We start from the raw sequence: 21,656 nt of genomic DNA on the forward strand, positions 1-21,656 counted from the left end.
CGATGGATTTGATGGGATTCAATATTGGCTCCGTTTGGATTGTAAGTTATTTGAGATATTTTTTAGGTTACTTTTTAAGATTGCGTAAATATGAAATAAGCGTTTGGATAGTAAGTAAATCGTGTAAATTAGCGTTTGGACAGGTGCTCATTATTGAATTTAAGCAGGTGACTTTGACTTTGAAAATTTTGACTTTGACTTCGAAAATTTTGACTTTATACTACGTTTACGCTAAACCAATTGCATACTTAATACACAAACGGTACAGATTAATTTAGAAGTTGGAAATCGAGGGCATTTCTAGTACACTCTACACATGGGAAAATAAATTGCCTGGACAATTACAATCCTTTGTAATGCGATGAACACCTAAAAGCGGCGTCGCCCCTGTGCTGCGTACATTTGAGTCGCTATGTAGTCTCGTTTAGCTTTCCATTCCGCAAGCTCTGCAGGAGATACGTTTAATGCGAACGGCTGAGGTACTAGCCCGCCTATTTCTGGCTCTTCATTTAAGTGCACGTCTTCTGATTCAAACCGTTGAAAATGGGCATCTTCTGGTTGGTGCATCCTTAAAAAGTTGTGCAATGCACAACAAGCAATGACTATACTGATTTGAGTGCTCATATAGAAATTATCTACCGGACCCTTTAACCATTTGAATCTTTTCTTAAGCACACCAAATGTGCGCTCAATGACATTGCGAAGTTGCGAATGTCGAGTATTGAGCAAGGCCTTTGCCGGAGATTCGGACCCCACGTTCTTATACGGGGGCATGAAACCTGGAGCATTCTTGTATGCCGCATCAACTAAGTAGTACCGGCCTAATTGACAAAGTTATTCTAATTAATAAACGCGATAAAAAATAGGAGTTGTGGTAATAAAGCATAGCACATGCTTGACTTGAAATATTGGACCCATCACTTACCAGGTTGCGGCAGTGGAAAATCGGACGGATATGCTAATGCTGACTCCAACACTCGCGCATCGTGTGCACTTCCCTCCCATCCAGCATACACATAGATGAAGCGCATGTCATGGTCACAAACTGCCAGAACATTCTGTGATTGCCACCCGTGCCGATTTGTATATGCCATTTGCTCGCCTGTCGGAGGACAAGCTGAGATGTGGGTACCATCCATCGCTCCCACGGCATCCTAATATGTGTAAAAAATATATATAATCAACTTTCTAGAATCGTCTTACTACATCAAGCCAAAAATCACTTATGCTTTCCACATTACCTTGAACCATGGATAAAAATTAGTTGAGTTTGCAATTCGTGGATGAACTGCAGTCTGGTCACCCGGTCGTATTATTTCAGCTACAAATAGACACAGGCCTCGGAGCACCTTTTTTATATTTCGATTAATCGTCTCGATGGATCGATCAAAAATTGTCCCCAAGACACGGTGCGTATGCTTGTGGCTGACCAACATTAAGGTCATAGCAAGCGCCTCCTGTATGGGCACGCGCTGTTGGTAATTGTGTGGAACGTATTGTCTCTCGACAAGGATATTGGACAGCAGCAAGAAATTATCAACCGTGATACGCATGTTGTCTATTGAGCGTCTATGATGACCGTAGAGTACGCTTTCGACCCACTGCCTATCTGTGAATGACCCATCATGTTGCGGAAGTGGTTGATTATTATCCACGTGTGCAAGTGACGGATGCATTAACATTAACGAGGCACTCATAAGAAGTAAGGCCTCATCTTCCTCATCTTGCCTCATGCGGTCCGCATTGCGTCCTCTAGCACCACGGCGGTTGTTCCAGGCCATGATAATTGATATATCTGTATATATGTTTACAATGAGTTTGTTTGAATAATAGATTATTTACACAAATTTATTTACTTATATCATAAACATATTTTTTAATTATTTTTTATTTCATATACGTCACATAAAACAAATATTGTTATGTTATTTATTTATTTCTTTCAAAGACACTCAAGCTAGAACAACACATTACAACCTGTATCCGCATGCTTAAAAGTAAAAATTATGTACCTTTATAAATCTTTCTCGAGACAGATCTATAAATGTAATTAATAATATGTATAAATGTATAATTAATATTATGTTTATTAATATAAATATATAAATGTATTACGTAAGCGTATATAAAACAACAATTCAAGCGAAACTAATTCCAGGCCGTACTATCTCAAAAAACAGATCTCACCAGGTTACTTCAAGTTGTAACACCTCAAAAAGAAGAAGCAGCCGAGGATGGGCTAAAGGCTTCTGCTGGGGTGAATAAAATATATACTAGTTGAAGAGGCAGGGAGAGATGATGAATAAAATATATATATGGTCGGATTGAAGATTGAGAAGTTTGAATGAGTTTCCACCACTGGTGGTTTTGAAGCTGGTATTTCTAAGGACGGTCAGACCCGAGAGCACACGTTGCTTGCTTTCACCCTTGGTGTGAGACAAATGATTTGCTGCTGCAACAAGGTGAGCTCCTGGGGGTGTAATATTAAACACAAATACTGCAGGCCTGTTGTTTATCTCTAACTTCTCTTCAATCTTTTTTGTTGCCTAGATGGATGCCATAGTCAGTACTCCAAGGCACGTTATGATGAAATTGTGAAGGAAGTGTCTTCCTACTTGAAGAAGGTCGGATACAATCCTGACAAAATAAACTTTTGTCCCTATCTCTGGATTTGAGGGAGACAACGGGTTTGGTCGCACGCTCTATAGAGAAGCTTAAGAGAGCGCATTGCTTGGAAACTGCGGTGTTGGCAGACTTTTTTGTCTTCGTTCGTTTTTTTGGCTGATTTGCATTGGAGTTTTTAGAGAACTTCCACCAAAGTGTCCACTTTGTCGTTGCAGGAACTTTCTTTCTTCAGATTCGTGCGTCTTTTATTTTGGACTAGTATGAGGGTACGTGCCTTGCACAGTATGCAGTAATTCTGATATTTGTTGAATAGATTCTAAATTACAAAAGAAACACTGTTGAGATCGGATCAACACTACTGTTTGATAAATCTAACAGATTTTCGTGTACGTTCTCTTTTTTATTTTTCATTTATGTGTATAGTAGGAAATTTCTGATGCATGTCCTTTTCAGGAGTTTGGTTGATAGGTTCCACAATTTTAGCCATAGGACGTCTGATTTTGGAGTCAGTGTAGAGGCCCACCATCACTGATTACGATTTTTCTTTGAATGAAATATATATGAGATGATTAGCCCACCATTTGGATTAGCCCACCATTTTTCCGTACAAAAATATATTACTACTTTAATTTGATATATATATGAGATGAAAAAAGAGATTGAAAAATATATTTAAAAAATTTTTAGAAAAAAAAAGTCGATCTAAACAAAGCGTTCGGTACTGACCCAGGAATTATATTTATGGGATGAGATGATGGGTTAATTTAATGCTGCAAGCAGTAAACCTACAAAAGTTCTTCCCCAATCTTTATTATTATTACAGTACAAAAGTTCAGATTATTTTTCTGGTGCAATAATCTTTCAAATAGTTAAATGGTGGACATTAATCCAGTGGCCTGCTTCTTTTTAGTTCATCGGTTAAGACTCTCACGACTGCTATTTGATACTGCTAATTAATTTCAAATGTAGATCAAAGATGCAACAAACTGATACTACTTATATTTGATGTTAGTCTCTCAACTCTTTCAATGCGAAGTTAAAACGAATAGAAAAGCTTTGACAAGAGAAGTATTTGTTAATACGTTGTTATTTACCATCTCAAGCATAATCCAATTTGCAATTCAGTACCTGTTGCTTTTGGTATGGATTGTAGGCAGATTGATCCAAATAGGTACCTGTGCAGTAACATTCGTGGTCTCAAACTTCCACAAGGCAATATCAATGGTGATACCACGTTCACGCTCAGCCTTGAGCTTGTCAAGCACCCAAGCATACTTGAATGACCTCTTGTTCATTTCAGCAGCTTCTTTCTCAAACCTCTGCATCACATGCTTGTCAATTCCTCCAAGCTTGTAGATGAAGTGACCAGTAGTGGTCGACTTTCCAGAGTCGACGTGACCAATGACCACAATGTTGATATGAACCTTTTCCTTACCCATTCTGAAGTTTTTTTAAAACTGAAAACAGGACAGTAAATACTTTAATAGTACAAACATTCCACATAAGTGGCATGCCACAGAAAGTGTTCTTAGGCCAAGCCTTTCGCCTTCATCAACTTCAGGATGTAGCCGTAGCGATCGGCTGCAGAAGCTCTAATAAAAATAATCCTTGCACCCTCGTTCTCATATTTGGCATAGTGATCACATGCTTCAAGTCTCCACTCGTCCGGAATATCCATTGAGGTGATCACATCCTGGCACTGCATTATGCCGTGGAGGGAGTCGTACTCCGACCTACTCCGTCTGTCCTCAAGAACGAAGTCGGTGTAATTCCCGATCTTGCTTAGAGCATCCTCAAGACCAGTAGATGACCGTGTCGATTTTGAACCTCTACTCCCTTCAGGTTCACCACTGGTTCCTAGGCTTGAGGCTGACCGTTTTTGTCCAACTGCACCAGGAACTGGGGGAACATAGTAGACGTCGTCGTCATCCTCAACTGCTGGTACGTTCACCGGAGTAGGCACCCTCGAGCTAGAGGCTTTACCTTTTCCCTTTCGACTTTTACTAGCAGAGTTGATCCGTTCTCGGCGAGGCGGTTCCAAATGAACGACCTCGCTTGCAGACTGGGCACGGCTGCCTGTGGCATGTCTTCCAAGCAGTAGAGGTGTCAACCGATCGTACCAGTAGCATGAATTCTCTTTTTTGAAGTCAACGTACGAGGCATTGGTCTGGTGAAATGCAAATATGAAGTCAAGACACAGGAATTGATAGTGTACAAGGAAAATATCTTAATATTCGAGTTATTTCAACAAGGAAAATGCTAATTCAATTAACTTTGTCGATAGCTAAATCCAGGATCCAAAACTTTGTCGATAGCTATTTTTTTGTATATTAAACAAAGAGTTGTGAATGACAAATCACCAGCAGCTAAGCCGAGCAAATTCCACCACATTTTGCAGTCAAATAATCCAATCAAAGCTAATCCAGTTAATGACAATGCCCAGAAAAGAATGGTCAACTAAGCGAAGGATAATCCAACTTCAAGTAAATCATATCATGGAAACAAGAACCCAGATTTATAAATTTACTCACTAATGCTGCCTTGATTTGCTACTATCACATCTTACTTCCAATATAACCCATACAGAGAGGATAAAAGAATCCAAAGCCACACTGATTACTTTGTGAAGAAACAGAAAACACAACCAAGTCTCCAAAACACATGGACAAAAAAGCTGATTCAGCAAGAAAGACTAAAAATGAGGATGAAAAGGGATGTAACTCGAGTTGTCATCCGAATTCATTGAAGCTGTATTTTTTTTTAAAGTAAAAAATTCATGCGCTTACTGAAAACTCTAAATATTCAAGTTATTTTAACAAGGAAAATATATATTATTCAGGAACCTCCCCTTATAACCCTTTATAACCCAAATCTAGCATGCTTCAGAATTGAATATTATGAGTTGTGGACCAAATTACAGGTTCTTTTCATCATTCAATCTAATAAGGATGTAATGACTGAGCGTCAATTCGTAACTCATCTCAAGACTTTGCGGAAAAAAAAAAGATGGAATAACAAGTGGAGTCAGCATATAAAACTTGATGAAGTCACCGGCAAACTCAAGGATGAAAAGACATCAAGGATTAGACACAAGTGAGAATAACAAGTGCAGTTTAAACAAGATTGAGTGCTCAGCTTTTAGTTCAATAGGGAATCTAAAGTCACCTTTGAAATCTGAAGTACAGAGAAATTCAATTAACAGAAGTCAAGGAAGCGACAAGTCCATACCTGCTCCAAGTTGGCCCAATGTTCATCATCAGCAGTGAAACAGTAGCTGTCCTCACTCCACCCAACCCCGGTCTCTGTCTTTGATGAAATCCCACGCAGATTGCAGAACAGGTCCCATTTCTTCTTGATGTAATAGAATCTGGTCTGCAATTGCTGGCCAGTCACAGTCAGTATGTGATTGCTCGCCAAATGGGCTGCCAACATGTCGTAGTTGGTCTCTAGCGACTTCCTGTTGTCCCAAATGTTATTTTCCCGAAAACTGACGTAGGCTGTGAGGAAAGCTTCATCCATTGCATCAGTCCAGTGAATCCTAGAAGCCATTTGCTAAGTTTGATGGGGAAAAACAGTTAGCAGTGGACTGATATAACATAAATTGAATTAAAGTGGTTTGGAAACAGATCTGGACAATCAATAGTGAAAGCAAAAACAGGTGCAGAAGGAACTCAACCAAGGCACTTGCCTCAAAGTAGACCTCAAGGCACTTGATGTAGTTGTTGGATGCAGTTGACGAACAGGTAGAGCAATGGGACGTACAGCTAACAGGTGCGGCTTCAAAATTCGAACAAAATGTATTATTAACCAATTAATATGCTGTGAAAATTACTTTCTAATACAGCGTAGAAGGACATACAATCACAAGAAGGCTTCTTCCTCTTCTCAGCGGTCATAACCGAAGAGAGAACTGCCTCACAACAACCGTAATGGCAGCAGCTGGACAGTAAAATTATTAACTCATTGCAAAAAATATGCATCCAAACAGCAAATGGGAGTTTGCATCCAAACAAATTCCCAGCATGTTAGCTTTCAAATTCCAGTGTGAAACAAAAAATCCCATGCGTCTGTTAATTCTGGAAATTAGCAGTCCACTATAATACATGTTTTTAACTCCTAACAATAAGATTATGACCTAATTGACATGTATCTAACCTCATCAAATGAGACTTACAACAGAACCAAAAGTTATGAATTCAAGCATCTATAACTGTGCAGGCTGTGGTAAGCACCGTATACGATTTCTTGGTTGAAAAGGTGCAAATCATCTGCTTTTTTTCTTTTTTCTTTTGTTCTGGGTCAGACTCAAAATGTAAAGAATCTTTTCTCTGGGCCACTCATGTAAACTTTTGTTGTCAAGTATATGTCCCATCTCAGTATTCTTCAAAACCATTTTTTCTATTCCTTCATAAAGTGTCTGAGTTATGACTTATCAAGTAGCATCCCATTAAACAACTTATACTACAATAATCCAGGGACAAGTAATAATAATCAACTTATGAGTTTATTATTCAATAATAATCAACATGATCAATGCCAAGGACAAGTAACTTGCTGCTAACTTCAAAGTATTAATCCAGGGACTCGTTGGCTCATTATCAGTAATATTTTGCATATTACTGCCTTAGGCATCCAGACGCTTAAACATTTAACTTTAAATACTTTAAAAATTTTGCAGCAAACCAGTATATTTTGATTTTATGTTTCCTATCACATCCAATCCTTGTGCGTTATGAGGCAAACCTTTTTAATTGGAAAGAAAGCAAAAAAAACCATGGAAAAAAAGAAAACTGATTGCCAAAGGCCAATGCAACTAAGCAGTGAAAATCCCTTGTATTTTTTCGGCAAAACTTTTATTAAACAACTTCTATCCTTCTTTAATTTACGTCATAGAATATATTTTACTTCAATTATTTTTTTTAAGGGTGATGAATTTATTTTTTTAAGGGTCATAATATATATTTCACTTCTGTCCACCTTCAATTATTTTACTTCTTAAATTGACATATTCCAAAGCAAAATTAACTTCTAACATTGACTTATCCTCCTAATAAATTCAGGACAGATTTTATTTTCCCCATTAAATATTTTGTTTCCATGATAAGAAAAAAGCCCAAAGACGATAAATCTCCCTGCTTGCAATTTATCCAGTTAATCCAGTTTTAATGCTCATAACCTCCCAATTTGGAAGGCCAGAGCAGCTTTATTCCACCATTCATTCAGATTCGGGTTCAATTAATCCTAAGTAGATTTTAATCTAGCATAAACAAAATCTACTCTTCGCACACACCCAACACAAAATCAGGTGTCCAAGGGAGATAATCAGCTGATGAAGCCGTGGACAACTAGAAAGAGAGATCAACGCAGGTTTATGGAATGTAAATTGCAGCTAATGGTAAATCGAGGGAATTGTACCTGCCGCTGTAGATAGGGAGAAAGTGGAATGGCCTCGGAGCACCCAATTCCGCTTGGGTGTTGGAAGTGTCGACCGCGGCAGGGTGAAATGCGTCCGATAGATTCAAAACGCAGTCAATCTGGTTGTTTGCCGGACGTCGCCGCAGGCTTCGCTTGATTGCTGCTGTCTTTCCCGTCTGTTGGTAGATGAAAATGGTGAAGAGAGGCCCGAACAGAGGAGCTCGTGAAGCCTTTGTGCTGTGTTCAGGAGTAAATGCCTTTTACTGTGGCTTTACTCCTCAACCAACGGTTATTTTTATTAAAGCCCTTTGAAAAATTCAGACTCCACGTGAGCGAATGAATTGTTTGCATGACTTTAGTGCAAAAGGCTGCACCTAAGGAATCCAATGTCGGAACTCTACGCAGTAAAAAACCCCACTTTTTATTTTACACAGTACAAACGCCAATTTAAAAAAATTTCAAATAACCTCCCAATTATGCTTTCCAAACAAACCCATTGGATAATTGAGGCTCCACTCTAGCAGCTCTGTTGTCAATAAGCAGAAGAAAATATAGCATCCAAACAAGCCTTCGGTCTCTCACATGGTGATAATTTTGATCAACGATTCAACCTGCAATACAAAAACCTTAATAGAAAAAAGCAATAATTCAAGCAAGTAATAGGAACAATTAGAATCTATAAAAGGATCAAGAAATGAAGATGGAAGAGCAAGCCTTGAAGAGAGCATATGAGGCAACCGAGGCATCAAATATCTACATCAAGCTAGAAACAAAGACAGAGGAGAAGCTCAAGAGTCTCTTAGTCTCTTACAAGCCAATCTAAGACACTTTTTAGATTGTAGCAATTATAAACACTTTATCCTAATAGTAGTATTCGTGCCATAGTAATTGGAATTTTCTCATATTTTCAGCATAAGTTGTATTGGCATCTTCTATAAGTGTAAGTAGTTCTTATTCATTTCTCTATTATTCTATTCAAAATTTTTTTGGTTAAAAAAGTGATATAATAAGAAAAACTTATCCGAGGATTCTTCTATTAACAAGTTTGTCTTTTCATATGTTAAAATTATAAATTAATTTTAAAAGACCTTCGAGCCTATTTTGTGTCCAAAGCACCCATTTCAGGTGTTAAAACCATTTAAGTGGAAAGAAGGGTTTTTGAATCTGAACATGCCAAATAAAATTGAGAAATAATTTTAGTATAAGAGAAAATAAACCTTTTATCAATGTCTAAGAAAAACCTTGCTCGGATTCGAATTCGCCAATCTTTTATTAAATCAAGAATTACTTTATTAGAAAGAAAATTGTAAAGGTTATAGGCGAGGAACTTTAAGGGCGATTTAGGAAATAGATTTTAAAATAACAAAGAAAGAATAAAATAAGAGTTAGTAGAAGGAGTTTGATTCTTTACAAAATTTCCCTTCTCATTCGTCACATTCACATAAGTTCGATACTTGAATTGTTAGCACCCCTAGTCAGAACTCTCACAATTTGGGAACTCTTTTTGAAAGTATCACTATTTGAGAATTCACTAAGCTATTCGAGGAACCAAAATGATAGTTTTTCATGACCAAAGTAACTCTAGAAAATATATTTTTTTGTCATTTTTGTCTTGTATTGAACAATTTGGGTATATATATTATTGCATCTGTGTGTGCTTGGGCATTTGTACATGTATATTTTTTTGAAGAAATCCCGTGTAGTTCTTCAAAATTTTAAAAACAAATCATGTAGTTTCAAAAAAAAATTTCTATTCTTTTTTCTCTTGTAAGTTGAAGCTAGAATTTCAATCTAGTTATTTTGTGCATTATCTTAAGATAACCATCTTACACTTAAGAAAATTATTTGAATCTTAAAAATACACAAAATTGGAAGCCCTTTTTCTCAAGATTTGCAATTGAAATGACAATATTGACAAATAAGTACAAGAATAGTAATATATAGGACAATTTTTTGAACCATTATCAAGTGCAAAAGCAGCAAAACTACACCATATAAATATGGTACATGTGTATCCATTCTCTTGAGCAAAGCTATAACCTTTATGTGAATAACACCCCACACTTACACCATCTAGTTTTATCACTCAAGAAGGGTTCGTGATATCTTAAATTCTTAATATACTATTAGCAAATTATAATTATCTAAAAAGTAAATCGGATGTCAAACCCTACAATTGGATCATAAAAGAGGATTTCATGAGAATTTGTTTTTTATCCCTTTTCTTTTTCCTTTCCCTAACGAATAATAATAATAATAATAATAAATCCTAAGACATAGAAAATTTTACATGGATTGTTATGTGGTCTTCGAGGTCTTGGATTATAGGTTAATATTATTAGAGAAAACAATTTTTCATAATTCATAAATTGGGAACTAAAAACTATTCATTTAATTAAAAAATAGATATATTATAAAATGATTAAATTACCCATTTCCCATTCACTCAATATGGGACCCATCATGTCAAAAATTTCAATAGCCAAAATTTTTCTTTTGACCCTCCAATATTTTTGGTCATTTTATGGCCTTATATTAAGGGTTCATTTGGTTCACTGATTGAATGAAATGGGATGACTCATTCTTGAATTATTAATCCTAAGTTAAGTCATTCTTGGATTTATAATCTAAATTATCTAGTGCTTGGTTAAATGTAGGTTGGATGAGATATATTGGGAAATAATCCTATCATGTATTTGGTTGAAGATTGAACGAGATAGGACTACAATTTTAATGACTAAAGTACTCCTTTAGTCATTAAAAATTTGAAAATTTAATAAAATAATTTAATAATTTGAAACTTTAGAATTATAAAGTAAATCAAGGGTTTGGTATATAAAAATTTGCATTCACTCAAACTCAACCCATTCGAGCCCTTAAAAATAGGTTTTGACCTAGTTTAAACTAAATTTGAAATTCAATTAAATAATGGGCCGTGTTTTAGCTAAATTAAGGTTAAATTGAATAATGGGCCATTTAAGAGTTTTAAATAAGCCAAACTAAAGCCAATATTGAAGATTTTTCTTTGGGCTGAGGTTGAGCTTATTGAAACTCTTATTCGCAAAGTCCAATTGATAAAGTTATGTATTTATATAGAATTTGGTTAAGAAAATAAGGTTAGTAAGGGCAATTTAGTTTAAGGGCAATATAGTTCTTTTATTATACTATAAGTAGAGGCAAATTAATCAAAAATTTTGTATTAATTAATAGGGATAAATTTGTCAAAAAATTTATAATAATGAATAGGGGCAAATTAGTGAAAAATTTTTGATGTAGTTAGTTAGGGCAAATTAGTACATTTATTATCATATTATTATGTGAGACTATAGCTATATAATATTCAATGTGAATTTGTATCATTCGCAAGGGTAAACTAGTTCAAATATTGTTATATTGGTAGTAGGGCCAAATTAGTCAAAAAATTTTAAATTAATTAGTGGGGGCAAATTAGTCCATTCATGTTATATTATCCTATCATGGTAAGGTTATACAATTATGAGAGTATAAATTTATATTATTTGTAAGGATCAATTAGTTTAAAATTTTATCATCTTATCTTTTAGTTATTCTGGGATGACTAATACCACCTCCCCCATGAGATTAATTTAGTTAGTTGGGATGTGCCATCCCATCTATAAAATGCAACCAAACAGGGGATGACAGAATGATTAATCCAATTTTATGTCATTCCATGAACCAAATGGACCCTAAAGACACATTGAAGGAAAAACACTCAACAATCGTAGCTAAAAATTCCCAAAAAAACCAACCAATACAAGTTGATTTTTTATGTGATATTTCACGAAAATTGTGCAACTAATTTTTTTCACTATGGCATATCATATTATGAAATCATATTGAAGACACTTTGCAATAAAGCTGAACCAAAAATCATAGCCAAATATTCCTGGATGAATAGGAAAAGATTGCCCCTTATACCATTTTCGAAGGGGCAAAACTTTGTGTAGACCCGGTCTATGGGCCTATTTGTAAACCGAACGATGGTGAAATTGCCATGTCATGACAATCCACTAGAAACATTCAGCATAGTCCTTGCTTGACCTCTTTATCTTCTAGAACTCCATGAATATAGAGAATATTGTTACATCTTATCAGAATCTCTCCAAGATTTCCAGTAAACTGCCTCTCAATATATTCCTCAGCATTAGCTTAGCTGCAAGTTCATGTACTAGTCCACAGAGGCAAGAAGACCTTTGTACTCCATTGCCCACTTGAGCTTTACCATAACAGGCTCTCCAGTAAGATTGTTCAGGAAAGGTTTAGGATTAATTGGTACAGTAGCCATTATAGTTGACTGGGGATCAGCGGAGCTTATCTATCACCTTGTTTGACTTCAATGCTTTGCACTTTCGTCTCTCTCTGTCTCTCTCAATTTTTGTAAATTCCTCTTTTGAAATACATACAAGTACAAATCAAAATCTAATAGCAACAGTTTTTTAAGCTAGGTTTCCTTTTGCTTTCTTGCCAACCTCCATCTCAGCCTTGTAAAATTTCCAAAAACCCCAGCTCCATGTCTTCAATTTTCTTTTTCTGTAATTTCTAATTGGATTTGGTTTGTTATTTTGGCTTTATTTTTTGTTTTCCTTAAACAATTATGAGCTTCCCTCCCCCCTCTCCAAAAAAAAAAAAAAAGGAAAACCCCCTAAAGCATCTTAGGAAATGAAAAAGGGAAAGAAACCCCAAAGAAGGAGAGTGGTGATGGTTTCAGTGGAGAAGGATCTTAGGAATAGGTACCGGTGAAAGAAAAAAGGAGGAATAAACGAGTTACAACTTTTGGGGAGGAAAGAGAGAGAAAGTAATGAAGGGATGTAGATAATATGGTGATGATGATAAGCGTAGGAAGGATGTGGTGATTGTGGGGGAAGTAGTAGTTAAGGAATAGATGCTGATGACTGGGGTATCATGGAAGGTAGGAAGCAAATTTGGGATTGAATGGGGAGTAGAAGGTTTGAAGGGAGTATAGTGATATGAGGGGCAGATTGGCACATAGTGGTGTGGCGCAACTTGCACCACTTAGTCTACATGTGGGCCCCTATACCAAGTCTATGCAAGTTTTTGCCTTTTGAATAAGGTTTAGCACTGAGTTTGGTCTACTAGAATGTTTATCCTTGGTCTCCAATAGCTACTCTATAGTGTTTGCAATTTATAGATGATCTTTTGCGACACAAGTTCGCGAACTATCTTTGCTAGTAATAATACATCATGTAAAAATTACTAAAGTATGTTAACATTTTTAGAAAAGAGGCATGGAAAGTAAAAGGAATAGCCATGAAACATCCATCTGGTGATTGCACTGTAAACAATTGTTGTGCTATAAACTAAGGATCACCACATAGGTCTCGGCAAAAGAAAGCTACCAGCGAACACATAAGTGGATCTGAGGGTAATTTATAATGGAGGGATTGAGAAAGAAAAATGAAGAATTAAGAGGCCAATTTGTAAAATAAAATATAAAAAGGGTGGCACAGGGGAAAGGAGACCTCCCATTTACACTAAAAAAAATTAAAAAATTCAAATTTTGTGGATATTATAGTCAAGAAATATTAAATAAGGAGCAAAGTGCCTGTTTAAAAAGTTCAAGGGTCAAAATGCATTTCGTGTAAAAGTTGGAGGGGTTTAATGTGCAAAAGCCCTGGCAAGCATCTATTATCATCAAGGCATCGCCTGTACAGTAAATTGCAAAGCACAAAAGAACCCAAAAAAAAGAAAAAAAAAAAAAGGAAATTCCAGAAAGCGAAAAGGATAGCAAAGCCGACGACGTGGAGCTGCCGTTGACGTCACACCTCGCCGGAGCCGACCTCTACTGCCGAAATTGTCATCGGAATTACACAGTAATGTCCTTCTTATGCTCTCAACTTCGATTCCCTTCAAATTTTGTTGGAATTTTCTTAAATGGCATGAATACCTGTTTGTTGGTTTTTCTCGCCTTTTTTAAATAAAAGAATTGAAGCTTGTTTATTCCTACCCCATGTGGATTGTTTTTCTGTTCCCATCTGTGATGTAATTTTGCAATTAACAAGAAGAAGAATTCAATTCCCTTCCAATTTTGTTGAAATTTTCTAAAATGGCATGAATACTTGTTATTGTTGTTGTTGTTGTGTTCTTTTTTTTTTCAAAGAAAAGAACTGAAGCTTGTTTATTTCTACCCAATTTGAACTGTTTTTCTGTTCCCACGTGTGATATGATTATGCAGTTAATAACAAGAAGAAGAGTTGAGTTATTTGTTTCTTTCCCTTTTTTCGGTTGATGTTCATACAGTAATTACAAAATATAGAAGACAAGAATAAAAGATGAACTATCTTCTGACAACATTAACAAAGAAGCAAGAAGTGGATTCCATGATCAGAGACACTATTGATAAAGTCCTTGTCCTTTGCTTTGGTCGAGCCTCTGACTCCATTTTTCTCCAACTTGATGAAATTGTGAGTAATTGCATACTCTTCTTTGCTCTCTTCTACTCCTTTTGATTTTTTCCACCCAATGGAAAGCATTGTTTGTTTTTATTCTTATAGCAAGATTAAGGTTGGCTTCTTTGTTGAATGTTTGGCTATTTCATAATCACAAAAAATGATTGTCACTTGAACTATGCTTCTGATCATCACTTGACGAATGTTCAGCTGTATAAATCAGTGAGGGAGGTATCTAAGTTTGCAACTGTGGCTCTGGTGGATATCGATTCAGATGATGTGCAAGTTTATGTCAAGTATTTTGACATAACTTTGATTCCATCTACGGTGTTTTTCTTCAATGCTCACCACATGAAGATGGATTGCGGGTATGTCGATCTCCTCTTTTAATGTATTCTTTCCAAAAAATACTGTTTTTACTTCTTTGTTTTTGCTTTTGTTTTCTAATAGAGTATGATTAATTTATGATGGAAGTCTTTGTGGTATGGCTTAAGCACTAGAAAAGGTGGGCAATTTCAATCTGACCTAAGTTTTACTTGTGGTAATTTACCTGCAACTAATCTGTTCTGGGACTCTGTGCGTCAAGAAGTCTTTAAATGGTGTTTAGAAAATTTTCTAGGGCACATACTTCTCTTAGGTGAAAGATGTCTTTGGTATTCTTTCTTTTGTAGAAAATGTTGTGATGGACTTCTAATTTTGGAATCTCTTTGCTGCATTGTCAATTGAAAGAATACACAAAAGTATTAGTGCACGCTTACAAATTATCAGATGATTGAAATAGATGTTTCACTCGCCTTCAGTTTTAATACAGAAAGATTTTTAGTTGCTTGTTTGGGTTGGCTGTGTGTAATTTTTGTATTCTCTGCAATCCTTTATAGGAGTGCAGATCACACCAAGTGGGTTGGTACCTTCCTCAGAAAACAAGATTTTCTTGATGTTGTCGAGGTATGGATTTGTTAATTTTAATGTCCCAAAAAATAGCTAGTCATGCTGATGCAAGTAAAATGTTTTATCTTCCTCTTCCTCCTCCTCCTCCTCCTATTCTTCTTCTTCTTAAATGTGTAGTTAAGGTCTGGATGATTTGCATGTGTTACGGTTGTGACAGAACATGAAAAAACACCAAAAACCAGCTTAAAGCTACTTCCTTCATGAGTAAATGTATGCTATGTTCATTATTCTTCCATAAGCATCATACAGATTAGTAAACATGCATTAAAGCCATATTGCTTCTAAGTAAAGATAAGACAAAAATAAAAAAAATGAAATAGACAATAGAGAAACTTATGTGAAGGGTTTTTAAATAATCTTTGGCTTATGTTGCTTCCTCTCCAGAGGATCGGTTACCATGAGGCTATTTGAATAGCTTAGGCCACTATCCTCATAAACCAATTTGAATTTTTTAAATTTCTATATCTGCTTTTATAGTTCATCTCTGGAAAAATAATAAAATATCAACTTTCATGCTATGGGGACTGCCATACACACACTCATACATATAGATATGCACATATATATATATATATTGTTCCATTGGTGTTCTCAGTTTCAGTGCTACCCTGCTTGGTCAACAAGGAGTATAGATATGTTATCATTTATTAACTTCTTGACCAAGCATCATCTATCGTTTCTTGGAAAAAAAAAAAAAAACTTCTTGACCAACCATGGAATTCCATCTCTGCCCTTCTTCTTGCCGAATAGGTTATGAAACTCCAAGATGAACATGAGCAACGTTAAGTTGTAATACTTAATAACTACTGCCCCACCAACACCAACCCCACCCCATTCACAGAACTTCCTCTTATTTTAGTACTATCCTTTGAGATTAAATTATTCAACCATGTAGGAGATGATAAGAAAAAGGAGCTAGTAGCATTTTGATGTTGTCATTGTCCTCAGATAATTCCCATGTGGACTAGAAAAGGAATTAGGGTAATTGATAACCATACAGTGTGGTATATGCTTGAGAAACTATTTACTCAAACTCTATGAATACAAATGAAAAACCAGGATGACATAAAGAAAGGAAAGTGCTATTGTGCTCAAGCAGTAAAATCTGCCCATCAGAAAAAGTTTTTCGCAACCTATGTTTTCATTGTATGTAATTACTCTATAAATGTTTCTTTTTAGTTTCAAGCCTTACTCAAATTATTCATCTATTAGTGTAAGGTGCAATTTTAAAATGTCCAAAGATTGTTTGGAAGGCAAGAGACACAATTCTTGCAAAAATTCTGAATTTTTTGTTTCCATGGTTGCTCTCCATAATTGAGATCAAACTTTTCTCCTCTTGGATGTGTTTTGATGTATAAATTTTTATGTGAACAAATTTGTCATGCACTGCTTCTTTTGGAGGATAATATAAGAGCCATTGGTCCAATTTACCTTCTGTTTTTTACAGTTATAGGACTTTCCTTCATTAATAAATTGCTTTTGGGAAAGGCAGTCTTGGGATTTGTAAATTATTTGATCAAATGAAAGAATCATGAGTTCAATCCTAGTGGTTGGCTTAGATAGAATAGCCTTTGATGGAAATTTCAGCTGCAATTCTGCTTATATATGGAAGTGTGTAATGTTTCTTACCATAGTGTATGGGCAGAGAGAAAGAAAAGTTGTCCTAAGTATGGAGTCTAAGATGGATATACCAGACGAATTGGTATGGCACTATTATTACATCTGTGCCTGTGTAGATTACAACTTGTGCCAGACATCTTCCCTGCTTCATCTTAACTCTTAGATGTTAACATTCCCTAGTATAATCTTTTTACATCGAATGAGATTTTAGCCAAATCTTATCCTTGAGGTGAAGTACTATACCCCATAATATCAATTATTAATTGGAAGAAACTAAACTTAGAAGCCTGGGGAACTTTAATTATGATGATATGGATATTGGATACTGAGTTGAACTTTGGTTTCATGCTCGAATTTACTTGGGACTTGACCTTTGTGATCCTTAATACTAAAACCCAGTAGGAAATTCTAAATTTAGGAGAGCCAGATCTAGCAATTGTTATGCAAATATTATGAACTTTCTGACAGTTCTTGAGCCAGTTTTATTTGAATGAACCAGGCCATTTGTCATTTTTAAAAGATAAACCTCCCTCATTGTAGAAATTGTTAAATGTTGAACTTGTTGGCGCAGCTTCACTGCATCAAATGTGCAGGGTAGACGTTTACTAGTGACAATTTTTGGTGATTACACTTGAGATGGCTTAGCATCTTTATGTTGTTTCTTGATTGCAGAGGATTCTGCACTGATACGTGCTTTTGCTTAAACAGTTTATGTAATAAGTTGGTCAAACCTTAATTGTACCTGGTTAATAAGTTGGTGTAAATGGATTGGGCCTAAAGAGATGATAGTTGGCCCACTATACATTTATGATCCATTTTCTGGTTACAATGTAACCTTCTTTCAACAAGAAAAAGTAAACATTACAACAGCCAATTGCCACCATAGCCACTGGATTCTGCCAGCAACTTGCAGCTGCTGCCCCTGCTACCTCCAGCCACCTTACTGACCTCCGGAACCTTCATCCACTAGTCTGTTTTGTCCGTTGAACTTGATTTTGGCTTGTAAATCATCCAAATTTTCAACAAAGTGTTGAGTCCAGGGCATTTTACGAAGCAGTTTGCCACCAGCCCAGCCAATCCTTGATGAAGTTTACAAATGTATGCTATAACACTCCTCTGAGCATCCAAAACAGCATCCAACCCTCAATTAATGCCAATACTCATGTAAATTTCATTATTTAAAAGAAGGCTTTAAATCTGCGAAAAGAAATTGCTGGAAATCACTGTCTGTTTGGTTAGCATGATTTGCAAAAAATAAAATAAAAAATCCAAATGTTATTCAACTTGCATCATAAAGTCAATTTCCATCCATCTTTTTATTTCACATACATCATATCACAAAATGTGCTATAGTGTTATTCCAAATAATCTCCTATCGAAACACACCCAGTAGTTACCTAATTGCTGGCTATCCGTTCCCCAATACAGAACAGACAACTGTGACCCCACTAACATGTAACAAAGCAATATACACATCTTCCCCTGCTTTAAAGACAAAATTGCTGCAGAGAGAGGGGAGCTAAGGAAGGGCAAACCATGTCAGGAAGAGCAATCTATCATTACTGCTATATTCATTTAAGGATCAAGAGAGAGTATAATGAGAGAGTGAGGGTCATTAGGCTGGCTTTGGCTTTTGCATTCTTGCTCCCTCCATTCCTCTCTCTCTCTCTCCCCCCTTTGTAGTTTTTATCTTTGTAGCTATTGTTTGTCCTAAGTGCATGTAGTTGGATTATGTGCATTATCCATGTGGAGCCTTCAAAGTAAAAGTATTAAATGATGAACATTTGCATCCACTAATACTCGTGTAATGATCCAAAACATTTTAAGAGTAGTGGAATAGCAATTGCTGGGAGTAGGTTTTGAAGAAAATGCTTGTGCATCAAGGTCTCAGCTCTCCTTATCAAGAGCTCCGTTGCAATTTGCATCTTCAGATATATAGTTGCTGGCTTTTGCTGTCAATTACATCTTCCTTTCTCTGTTTAGCTATTTGGTTAACTTTTCTCTGCAAGAGAAAATATTGCATTCCTCTCCACAAACTTATAAAGTGAAAGATCATCTGTTTTCTTGATGCAAAATGACAAACATATGCTTTTGTGTTTCTTCAAATTAGAGAAATTGTGGATATTTGAAGTGCTTTGTGTTAGTATTCCTTCCAACTATGTAACAACAGTGGTTGAATATACTTTTATGGGTTGGGCAAAATTTTCAATATCGTGTCTTGTGTTGCATAGGTTAAGTCTGACTGTTGGTCGTTTCAGTGGCAGGATAACTGGGGGAAGCTTGACTTTCTGGTAGTGCCATTAGTAGATCTTGATTATGTTTGGTTGAAGGATGATAACACCATTGGTTTGCCTTCATCTAATTTATGATACCAAACTGTTGAGGATGTAATAGAAGATTCACAGACTTTGTCTTTCTAACTTGCATTGATTTGAAGACCACGTTTATTTTCTAGATTCACAAAACATGTTCTGGGACTCAGCTTTTCAATGACATGAAACTGTGGTTTGAAACTTTAGCCCTAAGATTATGTCGAATTTTCCACCGCTAAGTGACATCCATTTCTCCCTCAGCCATCTTAGAGAACCTTTCCTTGTATGCCCTCTGAATGCTTTGTCAGGTAGACTGCTTATGTGAGTCTGAAACTAATTTTGCATTCATTCAGTAAAAGCATATAATGTTAATGCATTTTCAAGACTCCATGATTTGTGTGTTTGTTGTCCTTGTTGTCCTTGAATTCTACTTTTTTTGTCCTGAATTGCATGAGGATGTAGCTGATCTAAATTGTTCTAACAAACTATTGGAAAGAGAACCTAAAGTTTGACATTGCCACTTAATGTGGTTTTATTTATCCATTCATGGGCTATTTTTTCTAAACTGGTTTTGCATTTGTTCAGAAGCGGCATATGATGTTAATGCATGTCCAAGTCTCCATGATTTGTGTGTTTGTTGAACTAATTGTCCTTGAATTCCTTTTTTTTTTTACCCCTGAACTTCATGAGGATGTAGAACAGCTTATCTAAATTGCTCTAGCAAACTATTAGAAAATGAAGCTAAAGTTTGACATTGGCACTTAATGTGGTATATGTATCATTCATGGGCTATTTTTTGTCATTTGCACTTAATGCAATCAGAGTTGTACGTTGAAGTGATATATCTCTACCTGAGCTTTTTCGGGGACTATCAAAATCACATTTTGTGGCATATATTGTTTGTAGCTTGATCATAGTTATAGATTGTTCTTGGAAGACAGAAGTTCATTTAAAAGCATTACATCACATGTGATCTTCATTCTTCGCTGCAGGCTATATACAGGGGGGCAATGAAAGGCAAACTTATTGTCACATGTCCGTTGCCTCCAGATCGTATACCAAAGTTTCACTTACTTTATGAGGATGTCTAGAAGGTAAAGAAGCTCTTAGGCCTCTTAGCAACGCTCTAAGAAAAATTGTAATTACCTCCTTTGTATCTTAATGAAGTGCTTAGACATATAGCTTTGATTTAAAAAATTTTAGGTTGATTTGGCATTGGTGGATGTTGGCTACTCAGAATTAGTGCAACACATGGCCTTAACAAATTTGACTGAAGATTAAGCTTCAGATTTCATTAGTTCCACGAATGGACACTGGTTTTCAGCCCATGCTGAAAGTTCGAGCTAGGTAGCTAGACAGCACAATATTGGCATGCCGTTGACAAAGATGACTGAAGGTCTCTAAGCTGAACAAGGTGAACCAACCTGGCATAAGCAAGGGATCCTTGAGGAATCTATGACAATGCCAGGAAGGAAGAGTAATTGTCTTCTAGTGAAACTTTAGGAATATTTATGTGAGTTAGTTAGATATGAGTTTAATTTGAAATTCAATTTTTGCATATATGTTATGGATCCAACGGTGGTAATGTATACACTGTCAGTGTTTATAAGATTAGTCGTATAATTAATGCAACAACAGTTTCTGAAGTTACAATTAGTTTGTTTGGATAGGAAGATTTGCAAAAAAAAAAAAAAAAAATTCAATTTTTTTTTGTACTTACATTATAAACACAATTTCCAATCATTTTTTTATCTCACATATATCATATCACAAAAAGTGCTATAGTAATTATTTCAAATAATCTTTTATCCAAACAAAATGACTTCATAAACTGTAAATTGATTCACCTACTCATTTTCAAATAGGGATTGAGATGTTAATTGCAGCTTAGGTGATGTGTAGATTTTAACTTGTGTTATTTCACATGGTGAATGCTCAAATCTGCATCTTGTATCTTTGTTGACATGTGATCCACATACACATCCAAATAACAAATTGTAAAATGGTTTTCCCGTACGGCTTGGTATGCCTAATAGGTTACTTGGTTGTTTATGCATAACGTGTAATCTTAATTACTATATCTTCTTAAAGTTCAAAAATTTTGGCCAAAACTTGGCCGCGAACTTTTGGAAAAGATTACATCTCACCAGTAGGCATGTGTAGACTCCTCCATCGTGGAAGGAGAAGGAAGTTGCCCGTCAAGTACCCTGCAGCAGATACAGTGAATCTTGCACTCCTGGCTTGCAATTCAAGCTAAATTGGGCCAAACAATCTGCACATGCATTCCCTTCCTTCCAAACATGCTTAG

At 35.9% G+C, this 21,656-nt stretch overlaps 3 protein-coding genes and 1 pseudogene across 5 annotated transcripts; 1 reads left to right on the forward strand and 3 right to left on the reverse strand.

Annotated features, from left to right (window-relative positions):
* Positions 1-369: 369 nt before the first annotated feature.
* Positions 370-1,781, reverse strand: LOC113729138 (uncharacterized). Its single transcript, XM_027253465.2, has 3 exons — positions 1,242-1,781; positions 926-1,154; positions 370-821 (listed from the first exon to the last, which is right to left on the reverse strand). Exons 1-3 carry the CDS (start codon positions 1,779-1,781, stop codon positions 370-372), a joined length of 1,221 nt encoding a protein of 406 aa, XP_027109266.2.
* A 1,913-nt stretch (positions 1,782-3,694) lies between these two features.
* Positions 3,695-8,356, reverse strand: LOC113732556 (uncharacterized). 2 transcript variants are annotated; one of them, XM_027258398.2, is made up of 5 exons: positions 8,041-8,356; positions 6,485-6,564; positions 6,314-6,402; positions 5,854-6,177; positions 3,695-4,792 (listed from the first exon to the last, which is right to left on the reverse strand). In XM_027258398.2, the coding sequence occupies exons 2-5, from the start codon at positions 6,519-6,521 to the stop codon at positions 4,154-4,156; spliced, it is 1,089 nt and encodes a 362-aa protein (XP_027114199.1). In that variant the 5' UTR covers positions 6,522-6,564; positions 8,041-8,356; the 3' UTR covers positions 3,695-4,153. The 2 variants fall into 2 exon arrangements, with proteins under 2 accessions (XP_027114199.1, XP_071936661.1); XM_072080560.1 differs by lacking the exon at positions 6,485-6,564 and having other exon boundaries at positions 8,041-8,355.
* Positions 8,357-12,081: 3,725 nt separating this feature from the next.
* LOC113729139 (probable small nuclear ribonucleoprotein F) lies at positions 12,082-12,984 on the reverse strand (annotated as a pseudogene).
* Positions 12,985-13,740: 756 nt separating this feature from the next.
* LOC113732557 (uncharacterized) lies at positions 13,741-20,994 on the forward strand. Of its 2 annotated transcripts, none has more exons than XM_027258399.2 (6): positions 13,741-13,892; positions 14,320-14,483; positions 14,679-14,836; positions 15,347-15,413; positions 20,341-20,442; positions 20,552-20,994. In XM_027258399.2, exons 2-5 carry the CDS (start codon positions 14,352-14,354, stop codon positions 20,437-20,439), a joined length of 456 nt encoding a protein of 151 aa, XP_027114200.1. In that variant the 5' UTR covers positions 13,741-13,892; positions 14,320-14,351; the 3' UTR covers positions 20,440-20,442; positions 20,552-20,994. The 2 variants fall into 2 exon arrangements, with proteins under 2 accessions (XP_027114200.1, XP_027114201.1); XM_027258400.2 differs by having other exon boundaries at positions 13,756-13,892; positions 14,336-14,483; positions 20,552-20,733.
* Positions 20,995-21,656: the final 662 nt, after the last annotated feature.

Source organism: Coffea arabica, chromosome 2e (assembly GCF_036785885.1).
Source record: "Coffea arabica cultivar ET-39 chromosome 2e, Coffea Arabica ET-39 HiFi, whole genome shotgun sequence".
Lineage (NCBI taxonomy): Eukaryota > Viridiplantae > Streptophyta > Magnoliopsida > Gentianales > Rubiaceae > Coffea > Coffea arabica.